This window comes from Athene noctua, chromosome 2, assembly GCF_965140245.1.
Source record: "Athene noctua chromosome 2, bAthNoc1.hap1.1, whole genome shotgun sequence".
In the NCBI taxonomy this organism is placed as follows: Eukaryota; Metazoa; Chordata; class Aves; order Strigiformes; family Strigidae; genus Athene; species Athene noctua.
The window spans coordinates 97259517-97273928 of NC_134038.1; the positions used below are offsets into that span (position 1 = coordinate 97259517).

At 46.3% G+C, this 14412-nt stretch overlaps 1 protein-coding gene and 1 long non-coding RNA gene across 2 annotated transcripts in view; one reads left to right on the plus strand and one right to left on the minus strand.

Annotated features, from left to right (window-relative positions):
• Nucleotides 1-5255: 5255 nt before the first annotated feature.
• Nucleotides 5256-9974, plus strand: EDN1 (endothelin 1). The gene is made up of 5 exons (XM_074897898.1): nucleotides 5256-5486; nucleotides 5687-5828; nucleotides 6787-6945; nucleotides 7224-7331; nucleotides 8688-9974. Exons 1-5 carry the CDS (start codon nucleotides 5423-5425, stop codon nucleotides 8824-8826), a joined length of 612 nt encoding a protein of 203 aa, XP_074753999.1. The 5' UTR covers nucleotides 5256-5422; the 3' UTR covers nucleotides 8827-9974.
• Nucleotides 9975-13003: 3029 nt separating this feature from the next.
• LOC141957733 (uncharacterized) overlaps nucleotides 13004-14412 on the minus strand; it is a 51828-nt gene continuing 50419 nt past the window's right edge. The window contains exon 4 of the long non-coding RNA XR_012633162.1: nucleotides 13004-13128. This is a non-coding gene — a long non-coding RNA (uncharacterized LOC141957733). The remainder of the gene's footprint in view (nucleotides 13129-14412) is intronic.

Here is a 14412-nt window from a genome sequence, read left to right on the forward strand (position 1 = left end):
ATGAAACTCTGAAATGCACTGTTGATAGGAGCAAGATGATCAGTCAGAGCTGTGCACTGCTCTCAGTGATTTAGCTTTGGAAGATTTTCTAATTGGACGCATTGGGTTTGACTTCGTCGCAAGCCAGACTTGCCAAGAAGTAAACAAACCTGATAAAGCACATTTTCCACTAACTGTTATTTGCAAATAAGTATTCTGTCATATGCTGCTGTATTCCTAGAAAAGGTTGCATACAGAACCAGATCTGGTTTTCTATAAGTGACACTTTCTGTTCCATATTTTCCTTTTCTTCACCAAATCCTTCTGTTGCAGCCTTTAGAGAGACTAATCTCTTGTATTTATTGATGGTAATCTTTATTATAGTTAAACTCTTACCTGCTCAACCCATTCTTAAAAGGCTGATTGTACATGTAATTGACACACATAACCTTTTACCATCTTTTCACACTTCTAGAAGATGTAGTTCATATTGCTTGTATTTGGAACTTAACTGATGGAATGGAGCTGAAGACCATGCAGAAATACCTTTTCTTTTTTTTTTCAAAACAAACTCGGAGTCCAAGCATAGCTATGAGAATATACCACAGTCCCATGCGATCAGACTATCCAGCTCAGCATTTTGTGGCTGAGGGGGCTGATGGTGGATGTGTCTGCAAGAGCACAGGGATAAGACAGAGAGCTCCTTCCCTGGAATATTTCCCCAGGCTTCAGCAATTTGAGATTTTCTGGGCCAGAAGTGAGTTTTTTGCCTTATAACTTCTACTAATATTGCCAGTGACGTGAGAAAAACTCAGGTCAATTAAGAAATGAAATCCAAGTAAAGCACCACAGGAGAAACTGTCTATAATGCCAAAGGGCTAGGGAACGAAATCCTTCAGCGTGTCTGCGTGCAGGATCCTGAGCTACCATGGCCAAATTAATGATCTGCCTGAGCTTGCTGGTGAGGGCACCACGCAGGGCACTCCCTTGGCAGTCCAGGTGACCCATGCAAGGCCTGGAAGTGAGAGCTCCAGTCGCCTGCCCTGTGTTACACCCACAGAGCTTAAACTTTTGCCTTGCTCCTGATCCTCCACTTGTGGCTCCTGCACAAGAGCAAACGCAGAGTAAAAGAAGGGAACAGGAGAAGCTGCTGTTGCCAGCTGGAATGGGGGACAGCCAGGCACCTCCAGCACCCCTGCGGCTTGCTGCAGTGGGAAGGATACACTCAGTCTCCCATGACAGCCAGGCAGAGATGGAGAGTAAAAGAAAGGGAGAAGTTCCTGTTAACTCTCACCTAAAAGTTAGGTGGATTCTTTATTCCCAGATGATTTAAGCCTTTTCCCTTTTCCCAACTGATGTTTCCCCTCATTTACAAATTGGCTTGGCTTCCAGTGAAATGTTTCCCTGATGCTTCCAGTTCTTTGTTGTGGAAAGTACAAGCGGAGGGAAGGTTTCACAACAGTACCTCTGGAACCTGAGTCTTTGCAAACCGTCCTTCTGTTTCTGGTAATAACAATTTTAGCCCTGGGAGAAACTGTGAACTTTGCTCAGTGAAGTTGATTTTCTCCTCTATTTAAGCTCTAAGGTGGGTTTGATTTCTGTGTTTTATATGGTATCTAGTCACTGCCACCCGGTGCCAGGACATGCACAGCCTGCAAGAGCTTTCTTTCCTCATCTGATGGTGGCTCTTCTGCACCAAGCATCGTATAGCTGCCACCATCCTCCCTAGTTTAACCAGAGGTTTGTATGTGGAATGAATTTTGGAAGGAAAATGACCGCTGGTGTTATTGGGCTGGGGAGACCATTGTAGGCTGGGTACTGACAGGTGACAACAACGTAATTTCCAAGAAGCCTAAACTAGTTACTTCTTTAATTTGGGTGTTATGTAAACATAATCTCCCCCCATCCTCTTGTGTAAGAAGGGGAACATAAGGACTGGATGGACCCTAAGAGGAAAGTAAGGTGCAAGAGGGGCAGTGAGGGAAGGGACAAGTTATGCAACGTTCACTTAATTGAGAATTGTGTTTCAAATATGCAGAAAACAGTGTGTTGCTCCCCTTGTTCCTTAGACAGAAAGGCACAGTTTTACAATCTCCTTTTATTGTTTTGCTGATAAGCAGGCATTTCACATTTCTGACACTATACCAAATGTCCTTTAGAAAACTCAGTCAGTGCCATGGCCTTTTCCAGCTGGAACACTAAAACCAGAGCCTGGCTGGCCAGCTAAGTTTTCACCCCATCACACAGCACCTCAGCTGCAGCTGGCCAAGGTTCTCCAGCTAGAAAGGGAAGGAGCCCACTGCAGGAGCAGTCAGCCTCAACGCCTGCTTCCACCCTCACCAACAGGCAGCCATGCAACCCCAGAGCAAAATTCCCGGCCCTTGGGGCAAGGCAGCTTGGCTTGCGCTGGGACGACTTGTTGAGTACATGACTTTGTGCAATCGCCCACGACTTTGTATTTCTACTCTGCAAACACTGACTGCTAGCCAAAGTTTAGTCCTGTTCTGCTTATTTTATAAGACCTCTACTATGACCCACACTGTTACACACTCCTGCTATAAACAGCTACAGAGTGAGCAAATCTTCCTTCTTTGGCAAACCTCCCAAAGGGTATTTCTGCATGGCACAGACCTGCCCGCTACCTCCCAGTGTCCAAGGAAGGGTCAGGGGGTTACCCCTTCCCGGGGAAACTCACCTTCTGGCCTGGCAACCCCCACAGCCTGAAATGACCCACCCGGGCCACTGGCAACTGAACATAAATTTGTTGTTGCATTACTTGAATAAGCAACAGGAATAGCTTGATTCTGGTTAGTCTCAAGATCTGTAAGTAGAGCTATCAGAAATCGCTGAATCAGAGGATATGGATCTCTGACAACAATAATATTTGTGAATCCTTACCAAAAATTGCTGAAGATGTTTTTGTTTTTTCAGGGAAAAAAAAAAGCACCTTCAGAGGTCCCTGCGATATGTTTGTGCTTTGTTACTCAAAGGAAACATGCATGACATTTTTGCCAGCTAACAAAATACCTTCTAACAAGGCGTTTTGACAAAGCTGAAAATATCTTACATTGATGTGAGTCATTTTGGCTTCAAATGCACATCTTCGAAAAAGGAATCTCAGAAAAATATCTCTTTTAAGTAAGTGCTGGCATGAAATACAGTCCTTAGGTGACCAGCCTGGAAAGACTATGTGTATTTGTATTCTATACAGAAATGATAACTATCTTTCAACCCAACCAACTCCTTTGTGTTTCTTTTTTTTTAACCACCAAGAAGCCAAGGGAAAAAAAAAGAGAATCTGATTTTTCTCTCAACTTTCGGATACTGATAAAGTCTATCACTTCGGTGGGCTACGATTACTTTTTATGTGTAGCTAGGTGACCTCTGCTGGTAGATTCTTATCATAACGGCAACAACTCACACACACAGGTACAGGTACATTGGTATTCTGTGAAATGCTGCCCTACATACACAAGAAAACATAATACACAAGATAATACAATCGCTGCTCTGAAAAATAGACTCCCACGCTGGAAAGGTGTGGAAAAAAACCACTGTATAACCGAGCTTCCTCCACTCACAGATGTTTTATAGGGCAGTTTTTAGAGAGCCTTTGATAAAAAGGTACGGCCACCTCAGAACAGGGCCACTGGTGTTTATTCACCCTAACGGTCTGAATGCTCACTGTTGCTCAGAAAGCCCCTATGGTCTATCATGATAGAAGCAGGGAACCGCTTCCAGAAACCGAGGAAAGGATTAGTCTCCACTTGCCTTCCTTTCCTGTACTCTTTTTCATGCTATCTGCCAACAGCCATTGTGGGAGAAACGATACCAGCTAAATGGACCTTTATTCTGACTCAGCATGCCTGCAGACAGTCTGTCCACTATGATACAGCAGCACAGTATAATTCGATACTTTAAAAAAATGGCCATTCACCTGCGAAATTACAATGCAACTTGCAGTTAACAGCCTTGGTCTTTGTGATATCCAAGGTCATTTCTATTATTACAGCACAGTGCACGGAAATACCACAAATACCAAGAGAGTCTTATCTATTTATCATAGGTGAAATTGGCACACTTTGCAGCAGGACGGCTCCACATCGGATCACAGGCATCTGAGTTCACTTGAGTTTATATTCAGAGTCTGGCTTTCTCAGCGAGGCGCTCAGCTGATTTCACGCACGCATACATTTGTGATGGCATTGCCGCGGCCATTTCTCGACCGTCCGGCTTCCACTCTGACAGCTACCGCGCCTCAACACAAGGCAGCAAATATAAACGTGCCGGAAAAAAAAAACACAACACACCTCACCCTGACCTTGCTAGAGGTAGCAGTAGGAGTCAAAGGCAAAGGCCAGACACGGGTCTTTCCTCCTCCTGACCGAACATCCCTGCTGCCGCTCGCAGGGCCCGCACCCCAAAAGGCGCTGTGGCGCGGCGCCCTGCCTTGTCACGGAAGAAACGGGGGCTCGTACCCCCGTCTCACCGCTGCTGCCAAACCCACCTCCCCCGAGCTCACTCGCTTGGGCCCGCGGAGCGCGGGCCGGGCACACCAGGCCGCGCTCACCCCCGCCGCTCCCGGGCACCCCTCGGCTCGACCCCGGCCCCCCTCCGCTGCTGCCTGCCTCGGCGGCTGGGGACGGGCAGGAGGGGCAGCTCGCCAAAGCCCTTCCCCGTGGCGGCGGCGGCGGGAGCAGCGGGCAGAGCCCAGAGGAGCCCGCGCCGGGCGGCGGAGCCGCTCCAACGGCCGCCGCCAGCCTGAAGGGCGGCCGCGACACCTCCACGGCGGGCGGCACCGCGCCCGCCGCCGCCCGGCCCGGCCCGGCCCGCTGTTATAATACCACCACCGACGCTGACAATAATCACAATAATTACTGTTGTTGCGGCGAGGGCGATGCTGCCCCGCCGGGCCTCGCGCGCCGCCGCCAGGCGGCTCAGCCCGCCGGTCGCCCTCAGGTGCGCGGCGCGGGCCGGCAGGGCGCCCCCTGGCGGCCCGGCGGCGGCTCGGCCCGCGGCGCCCCCCCGCGCCCCGCCCCGCCCCGCCCCGCCCCGCCCGGGTCGCCCCCGGCCCCCCCGGCCCCCCCGCCCGCCGCTCTGAAGTTTGCAGGCGATTTCCTTTCCAGCCCGGCCTTATCTCGACCCGCACGTTGCCGCGCGGTGACTAATAGCAGAATAACATTGTCTCGGGATAAAATAGCGCCGGGGCTGTTTACCCGCTCCATGGGGGTTCGCTATAAAAGGGCGCCGGGGACCGCCGCGCCAGCCAGACGCGCCGGGGCGCACCGAGCCGCTGCCTGCCCCCGCGCCGCGCCCCGCCCCGCCGGGGACGGGACACCGCTCTGCCTCCCGACACCGGGACAGACTTTCCCCACTTTTTTCCCGTTTATTAATTTTTTCCCTTTCCCCCCCGCCCCGTTCCTTTTGCTCTCCGCTGCCCGCTATGGATTATACCCAGATGATCCTCTCGCTGCTCTTCGTGCTCTGCCCGGGGCTGCTGTCGGCAGGTACGTGCCGGCCCCCGGGCGCTCGCCGCCGCCCGGCTCCGGCTCCGTGGGGGGCTGCCGGGTGGCAACCGGGCTCCCTGGAGGGGGGGGGGGGGAGCGACCCGAGGAGGCTGAGGGATGCGTCGGGAGGGGCTGCCGGCCGAGATTGCGCGGGGTGCGTGGTTGCCGCGGGTGCTGAGCTCTGCCGCTCCCTCCCGCAGCCCCCGGAGTCGAGGCGGGCGCCGCGCCGCCCCCCGCCGCCAGCGCACACCGCCGCGCCCGGCGCTGCTCCTGCTCCTCGCTGCTGGACGAGGAGTGCGTCTACTTCTGCCACCTCGACATCATCTGGATCAACACCCCCGAGTGAGTGAGTGGACCGGGGGGGGGCTTCGGCAGGTGCCGAGCGCTGGGTTCCGCTTTGGTTGGAAAAAGGAGAAGGAGGGGGTAGAAGGGGAAAAATTAAGAACGGCAGCCCCCCCTGCAGAAGTGGGACGGGGAGGAAGGAATATTATTATTTGCACAGCCTCTCCTATTGCCTTTCTGCCGAGTACACCAGCGAGAGTGTTCATTAGGAGAAAGCAAGCAGGGTTTGGTTACCTAGACGGAGCAGATAGCTCCTAATGCACCTGCGTTCCTAAAGTCTGGGCAGGAGTATTTCCTTTGGGTGCTGCTCAGCAAAGCCTGTGGGATACTTTTCACTATGAATCAGGAGCAGACAAAATGCCAAAACCACGATTTTGCCAGCCTGATTTTGTCTGACTTTTTCTTTCCAACAAGTTAGGAGGCTGGAAGGCTTACTTTGACACGGGGTGGCTCCTCGCTGCCTCTTGCTGCTCTCTGCTGCGAATTAATGCATCCCATGTGTTAACAGGGTTATACACAGGGTCCATTTCAACACTCTCCTCACCAAAAAAGTAGTGAGCCAGAGCCTCACCTGATGCTACAAACACTGACTTTGTGATTTGTTCTGCTGCTGGGTTTCCTTGGAGCTGAGAGGATCTGTTCCTCACTTTTATTGCTTCTTTCTCTGTTGCCAAAGTTCAAAGAGATGAGGTTTTATTGCTTTCTATCGTACAGGGAGGCACAGCAGCTTTATGAAATCACAATTAAAAGGTCATTAGCTTTGTCAGTAGCCATGCTAATGAATATGTTGCACGATCATCAGAAGCATTTTCATGGAAACTATGACCAACGAGGCATTCCCAGTCCCACAGCCTTTACTCATGCAATCAATCCCATTGATAAGACTGGCCAAAATACCTTGCTGTTTTCAAGCCACAGAATTATTTGAATGACTTTCATGTTGTCTCTTTGATCATAGGAAGACTGTTCCGTATGGTCTCGGAGGCCCTTCTCGATCCAGAAGATCGCTTAAGGACATGGTGCCAGAGATGCTCGCTGAACCTAGCAGCAGATGCCGATGTGCCAACCAGAAGGACAAGAAATGTCTGAACTTCTGCCAGATGGGAAAAGATCTCTGGTGCGTCTATTGATGCTACTCTTTAAAGGGCAGTGCATGTAAAAGGCATGGATTGTGGTAGACTTACTCATTCTGGCACTTGCTGAGTGAATAATCTCCCCAAAGCCTTGCCTCCTACCTGAGTGCTCCCACTGCTGTGATACATACTATGGTTTGGCCCCGAAAGATCTCTTATTACATGCCTTGAGAAGTGGTTGATGAGGCGCCTCACCTTGTGGACTGCAGACTTTTTTTTTTTTTTTTTTTCTCTAACAGCAGCACCTTTTTGCTTTTAACAGGGCTCAGTCCACCATGGAGAAAACCTCACATCACCGCAACAAAGCTGGTAATTGCATTGGTCCTAAATGCATGAACCGACAGCTTGTTGACAGCAAGAAAATGAAGCGGTGAGTTTTCTTCTCATCCTGTTGTAGTTCCCCAGAGTAGCAATAGAGAGCACAGTTCACCTGCCTTCGGGTCAGTGTGGGTTTAGCTGGTGATTTCAGCTTAAGAGTTACAGAGGTTTCAGTGAGGATATCTTGAGGGCTTTTCTTCACGCAGCGGGTTTTTAGCTTGTGAATACATGGGTGCTGAGCTCTGCCTAGCATTCTCCATTTGCTTAGAGGAAGCAGGCTTAATACACCAAACTTTGAAAGAGTATGAAATACTGACAGAAAGAAATAGAACCTGTCATCTTAAGGTGCTCATGCACTATCTTAACTACACAAAAATACTATGTCCCAACTATTCTGATATGAACTTGAATCAGAATGCCTTTTTCTTAGCTACTTTACTCCATTTTTACTGGAGGGGAAAATAAAGAAGATTATTGATCTGTATGGATTTTGAATATATAATTTCTCCTGACTGGTGTGGCTGGCTTTTTAGAATGGAGGAGGTGGATTTCTACCTGCCTTATCTCTTACATTGCCCAATAAACCTCTGTTAAAATGACTACAGTGATGGAAATGACTGCGAAAAGGCTGAGGAAAGGGAAAATAAAGACTAAATTAATATTTGAGCCCAATTTAATATTTGAGAGTAGGGCTAAATTTCAGGACTGCCCTTTGAGGTCCATGCATAATGAATTGAGCAGCAGGAGGCATCAATATCACTCCACAGTGCAGTTCAGGGACGCGTGCATGAACTTGGTGCAGCTACAAACCCCGCAGAGGTGAAGTCAGCTTTGAAGCTGACTGTTAATACAGCTATCGGCTCCAGCATTTGGTGTTTGGCCGTGTGCCTGTGTAGAAAAAGTATGGTATACAGAAGTTTTCCCATACAAAAGAAGACTCTAGTGCTACTTTCACAAGCAGAACAAGTATGGGAGCAGTCAGCCTGATGATTTTGAGTGAGACTTAGGCCCTGGAAATCTTAAACCGTTTTTTAAAATGAAGCTTGCTTGCTTACTTACTTGAAAAATGCACCCATTCATTGGAACCAGGAAGAGGTTTACCTAAAAGAAACAAAATAGCCAAAGAGAATAACAATGAAGACCTCTTGACTGGATATGTGCTATTTAAGGAACTCTAGAGCATCTATATTAGAATATTTTAGCTTCCTTCAGTGTTTGCATTTAAATTCTGAATCCAGTATTTAAAGTGGCTTTAGTTAGTGTCATTCTGACAGAGTTATAGCAATCAGCAGTTACTGAGGCCCATGGCAGAAATCTAGGTTGAGGCTTGTTTAATCAAAAACTTAATGTCTGCACAGTGGAGATGCATCTTGATTATTCTAACCATGTCTATTTTTTGGTTTTGCAGGCTGGAAGCCATTGGTAACAGTATCAAAGCTTCCTTCAGTGTTGCAAAGCTGAAAGCTGAGCTCCAGAAAGGCCGGAAGCTGAAACATAACAGGGCAAACAAAAAACAAAGCATCTGGGAAAGCCTGAAAGCATCCTAGTGGGAAGATCACCCAAATGTTTCTCCATCAAACTTGCTGACAAAGCGTCACCAAAACTCTCTCTTGACTTCTAACATTCCATGGCGGCGAAGGGCCTCTCTGTCCAAGTGTTTGTGCAGCAAAGTAAAACACTAAGGAAGTCCCATGTTTGGAGGTATAAGAGCAAAGGATTTCATCATTCTAGAATTCAGATGGATGGGTAGAGGGGGTGAAGAGGAATGCACAGTAACATACATGAAAAGCCGTCTTTCTGAAGAAACATTTGAATATTACTTCTGGAACGTTACCCATCAATTGAGCAGCTTTCAGGGTCTACATCAAAAGCATCTTGCAAGGAAGACCTCACAGGTGTGCTTAGAAAGGACAGAAAGCAAGATTTTAGTGGACAAACTTCAAAGCAAAAAAACTCTGCCTTTTGATTAAAATACAAAAATTAAAGCCACAGAGCTAATTTAATCAGGACTTATTGCATATATACATGTCTACCTCGCGTACTGTTGCACTCCTGCTAGAGTATTTTTACACCTTGTTATTGCCTTTACTAATCAGCTGCAACCCTTTGCCTATTTTCAGAAGTCTAGTTTACTTGTACAACCAGAGTTATCTGAATGTGGGTTAGACACTGTGGTTTGTTTGCATAGTCAGTCCTTTGGTTTTGAATACCAAAGGACTCTTCAGCATAAGATAAAAGTTAAGAGGACATTACTAGGTTTCCCATAACAAGGATATTTGGCTAACTGAAGTTCTAATAATAGAGGTTGTTGTGTCTTACATGCCACCAAAAATGCACTGAAGTGGGGATGTACCAGCGGCTGTTGTAAGACTTATTCAGTGCCTTGTTTGGTGGAAATTCGTTGAGACAAAGGGTTGTTTTGAATTATGTCAAAAGGCTAATATTGGGTGAATGTTTATAGCAGTGAATTTGTTCACATTGTTGAATTTGCTGACAGGTTGAATCCTACATGCTTATTTTTTGTGTTTTGTATTTATATTCACACAAGTTCTTCCTTATATTTACCATGTTGAATACACATTGAAGTAGGCCATATTGGTCTATGCATGTTTTATGTATTTCTGTATGAAATTGGGAAATGCTTTATGCCTATCAAGGTAAATATCTTCAGAAATAAATATTTTTAATTACTGTATGGGCTTGTTTTTAATATATCCTGCTTTTCCATGGGCTGTGGCTCCATGATCATGGTGGTAGGTTGCCCCATATACAAAGCTGACCTAGATGAAGCATGATTGCTTTTCTGTCTCATCTAGACAGATCACAACATGCAGGTTTGTGCCAAGTATGAGACAACAGATAATACTTGTTCTAGCTTCAAGCTTGCTCATCAAAACTTCACAGCAAAACTTGATTTGGCCAAATGAATTTATCCTGGAGCAGCATTCTTCCATAGCTGATCTCTTTCATCCAATAGTACAAATTCTAAAGTTGGATTTACTGTACAATTAAAAAAAAGGCCAGTAAGGGGTTGGATATAGATGAACAAGAGGAGAAAATGCGTACACTGGATGCTTTGTGGGCTATATTGAACAAAGCATTGTTACGTTAGTTATTACCATGCTATCCTAAAAGTCTCAGTCCAGCCCATGCTTGTTAAAGATGAACACCTCAACGGAGCCTGGCCCGAGACCTGGAAAGAGCCAGAGCAATAGACAAACTTTGCATGTCTCCAAGCATTGGCCTGAAGTGGTTATAGCTGGAAAGCTGCTTAAAGCAAATAAAGGGATTTAATCATCTCTGATCCCATAGCTGGGGTGTGTGTGTGTAAAGCACAAGAGTTAGTCCATGGATAAAACAGAGTGTTTGGGGTTTGTTTTTAAAAACAGACTTTCACAAACAAATGCCATAAAAGGTGTGTGAGACTTACAATCACTGACAGCAGTCACCATTAAAAATTTCTGAAGCTGACCTGGATTTCTTGTCAATATTCATTTGTTTGCAGCATTTTTCACACCCAAACATCAGGAGACTTAAAAAAAAGCCTAGATTATGTTTCTTTCACACTGTTCTGCTATGTTTTAGGGCAGTAATTCAGGTGAGAGATGGCAGTGCTGGCAGCCAGAATCCAACAGGAGAGCCAGGCCAGGCAGCAGGAAGGAATCGGGAGCCCCTGTGATTCTGCAGGGCAGGATGTGACCCCTGGAGCCGCCATTTGATCTCTGCATCATCTGCCCTAACTGCTTGGGATGCACACGGATCAGTGACCTCTGTCAGGTGTGAAGAGATCTCACTAACACTCACTGGTTTTCCATTTCTTTCCTTACCGGTGGTTGCCTTTGGCAGGTAAAATAAACAAGCAAGTCATTGAGGCACTGCATCTCTCCCAGCCGAAGTGCCAGGGGAGTGGATGGTGTGTGGTGCCCCTGCTAGGGAAGGGCCTGCTCATTGGCATCCCTGTCCCAGTTGCTCCTGTTTTCTCTCCCAGGAGAGAGCAGAAGGAGTGCCGCAGCAGTGCTTGTGCTGTTATTAAGGCTGGCTATCTGGATTTTGAAGGTGATCAGGCTAAATGGTGCTGTGGGTGGGCTTTAGTAGCCAAATTCCTGACCAGCTGCTTAAGGATTCGTGAGAGACCATGCTAAAAAGAAACCTGTTCCTTCCAGGGTTTACTCTGCTCATGCCTGTATGCAAAAGCTGGCTTTCATCCTCCTTTCCTTCCCCCTGAACTGACCCTGCTGCTTGCTCATGCTGCCACTTTGTGTAGTGATGGTCACCCACTGGCCTTTGGGGGAAGGCACGGTCCCCAGAGCTGTGTAAGGTAGCCCTGCACACCACTGAGCCTGAGTGGCAGCGCAAAGAGCACAAGCAGAGTGAGATGCCCTGACGGCAGGAGCTTGAAGGCTTTGGGAAGAGCAGCTGAAGCCATTTTGTGTTGCCCAGCCTGCTCCAGGAGGCAGTGCAGCAGGGACAGAAGGGGATGAGCTCCTGTCCCTGACCCTGTGCTATTTACCTTCTGGCATCGGAGCATAAACTGCAGCTTACCCTGGTTTGCATTAATGAGCTGGACCGAAAACTAGAATTTGTCTGTTTGTCTCACTGAATAAGCAAAAGGGAACATGAAGCATTTTATCTTAGGACTGGCTCACATACAAGTACCAGGGTCTGTCCCAGAGGTTTGCTCCTTCTCAAAGCAAGCTCCATGGCAGAAAGAGATTCAGTAACTCAGGCCAGAACCCCTAGTGAAAATAGAGAGGCATGGTATGTGCTGGGATTTATGGCACTGAACACAGAGCAGTGTAAAAGTACATTCTTACTTATAATAAACGACCTGAGCAAAAAAATATTCTACCTGAAGCCAATGGAAACATTGTGCTGACTGCAGAGGCAAGGCTGCAGAGTCAGGGCTCTCATTCTTCTACCTAGAACTAATCTCACTTCTTCTATTAAAAAGTATACTTTTCATGGCCATGTTCTTTCACATTTTAAGTGAGAGATTCTTCTCATCCAGGATGAAATCTGAGAAGGTCAAAGGAAAGCATATAGAGAAGAGGGCCATGACTTTCCAGCCTGGACATACTCTAATGGTCCCTAAATACACTTGACGTATGGCTGAAATTCCAGCTTGGATCAAGAGCAAGGAAAGGCCCCATTCCCTCACCTGTATCTCCCTCCTCTGATTTTTCTGGGTGCAGCATGGCCATTTCTGAAATTGAGAAAAGTTTCACAGGAAAAGACAACTGTTTCTCTCCAAAATTAATCTTGCTGTACTTATTTTTATTCAGTGCTGTGTGTAATTCTTTCTTCTCAGCTGGTTTATTTTTACTTTCTCTGGATAAAGGCTGTTTTGACTATATATCAAAACAACATATACAATAAAACAAAGCTTCAACATGTGAGTCAGGCTTCAGGTCAGGAAAATACTACAATGCTACTGAAATTCTTTCCATCTTATCTACATAATTCTGACCTAATATTTCCAGAAATGGCAACTCTAATCTGTATCATGTTATCATGAACTGCCCCAAAATAATTGACGCAGGATGTCCTAATGTTGCCTATAGAAGTTACCAAATACCAGCCTCTTTGTTCATGTTTCCTTACATTAGGATAAATTTAGCTACCACAACACACTTCTATATTTACAAACACAGAATGAGCTGGATAATCTGCTGTTTGTATGCTATCTGATGTTTACTTTCTTCACACTCAACTTTGCCTCTGTGTATATAAAACCATATCAGTTTTGACTTTGCCTGCATCATGGTGCTATTATTAGGTTCCTTGGGTAGAAATCCAGTTTCCATGCTCAGCAGATATCTTTATATAATTTACTGTTCTTCTTTCGTGACCTAGGAAACAAAGGGACAGAGTTTTTGATTAATTAGAGGAGAATGGTTGGAAGCTGCGATGGTGAGTGTAAGTATGCAAAGAGACAGAGAGCCACAGATAAAGTACAAAGATAGCGGCAGGATCGTTTTTCCGGAGGTAAACATTGTGCGAATGACATTTTGGAAATTTAGCCAGAATGGGTGTTCATGTCTTTCTTTATTTTCTATCTCTGATCAAATCTGAGCTAGGTGAAAAATGATAGGGAAGCCTATTTTGCTATTTCTCAATATGGTTAAACAATCAGTTGGTATGTCTTAGCGGTGTGCCTGGGACAAGTTCCTCTGCTCTGATCAGGTCAAGGAGACCTGAATTCTGCATGAAGTCTACCGGGTCAGTTGGTCAGCCAACAATTCCCTCAGCTTTAGAGGCATCGTTTATGCCAGTGAAAATGAGAGCAGAGTTTGACCCAGAAAGGCTTTGTTCTTTCTGATATTGCCATGATGGGAGCAAACAGACACTGGTTTGCTGATGCTGGCAAAGGGCTCCAGAGGTTTTTGCTGCTCTTGGTCTGGGTTTGGGGCATTTTGTTTTTTTTTTTTCTCCCCGCAAGCATTTGCTAGTAACAAATTAGATAAATATCACTTTGGTAAGCAATGGGGCAGTTTGACTCTGGCTCAAGAAAGCTGTGTTAAGAAATGGATGAACCCCATGGAGTTTGCAGTTTCATTGACCTCTCCAACTATTTTGGGGGCTGCAGGAATGATTTGAGTTCACCAACTGTAATTCAAGCCCACACTGTTGTTGTTGTGGTTTTCCCCCCAAGGAAATAAAAAAAAAAAAAATTCCAACCTTAAACCTAACTTTTTTTCTAGCGAAAGGAAAAATGTATGCTATGTGCCAGTCACTAGAAACAAAGCCAGCTTCTAGTCTGGCAAGAAGAAAGCAGCACTGTATTTTGGTCATATACATTGGATTTACCTTTTCTTCTGCTTTCTCCATCTCTTTTCACAGACACAATTCAGCCAAGCACTTGGTGAAGTGTCCATTACAAAAAATTGTCCAATGCCCTAAGGACTTCTTGTACAAAGGTAGCCACATGCACTGAATGTTTTGATGGACCAGAGCTTCTCCTCTTGTCATCTTTCTTGTCTTCATTTCAGTCCTATTGTTTCCAGAGGTCTGTTTTTCTTTTGCTTCTTATTTTCCTCTTCCTTATTTCTAACAGAAGTATAAAGCAGTGATATTCACAAACTAGACAGCAGACTGAAGTGGACAGAAAAATTGGCCAAATGGTGTATTCTTAT

What these genes read in the sequence shown, in the direction of transcription:
- EDN1 (XM_074897898.1), top strand. Translation starts at nt 5,423, where the DNA reads ATGGATTATACCCAGATGATCCTCTCGCTGCTCTTCGTGCTCTGCCCG. An exon ending in ATCTGGATCAACACCCCCGA is followed by an intron (nt 5,829 to 6,786) that starts GTGAGTGAGTGG and finishes CTTTGATCATAG; the next exon opens with GAAGACTGTTCCGTATGGTC. An exon ending in GACAGCAAGAAAATGAAGCG is followed by an intron (nt 7,332 to 8,687) that starts GTGAGTTTTCTT and finishes TTGGTTTTGCAG; the next exon opens with GCTGGAAGCCATTGGTAACA.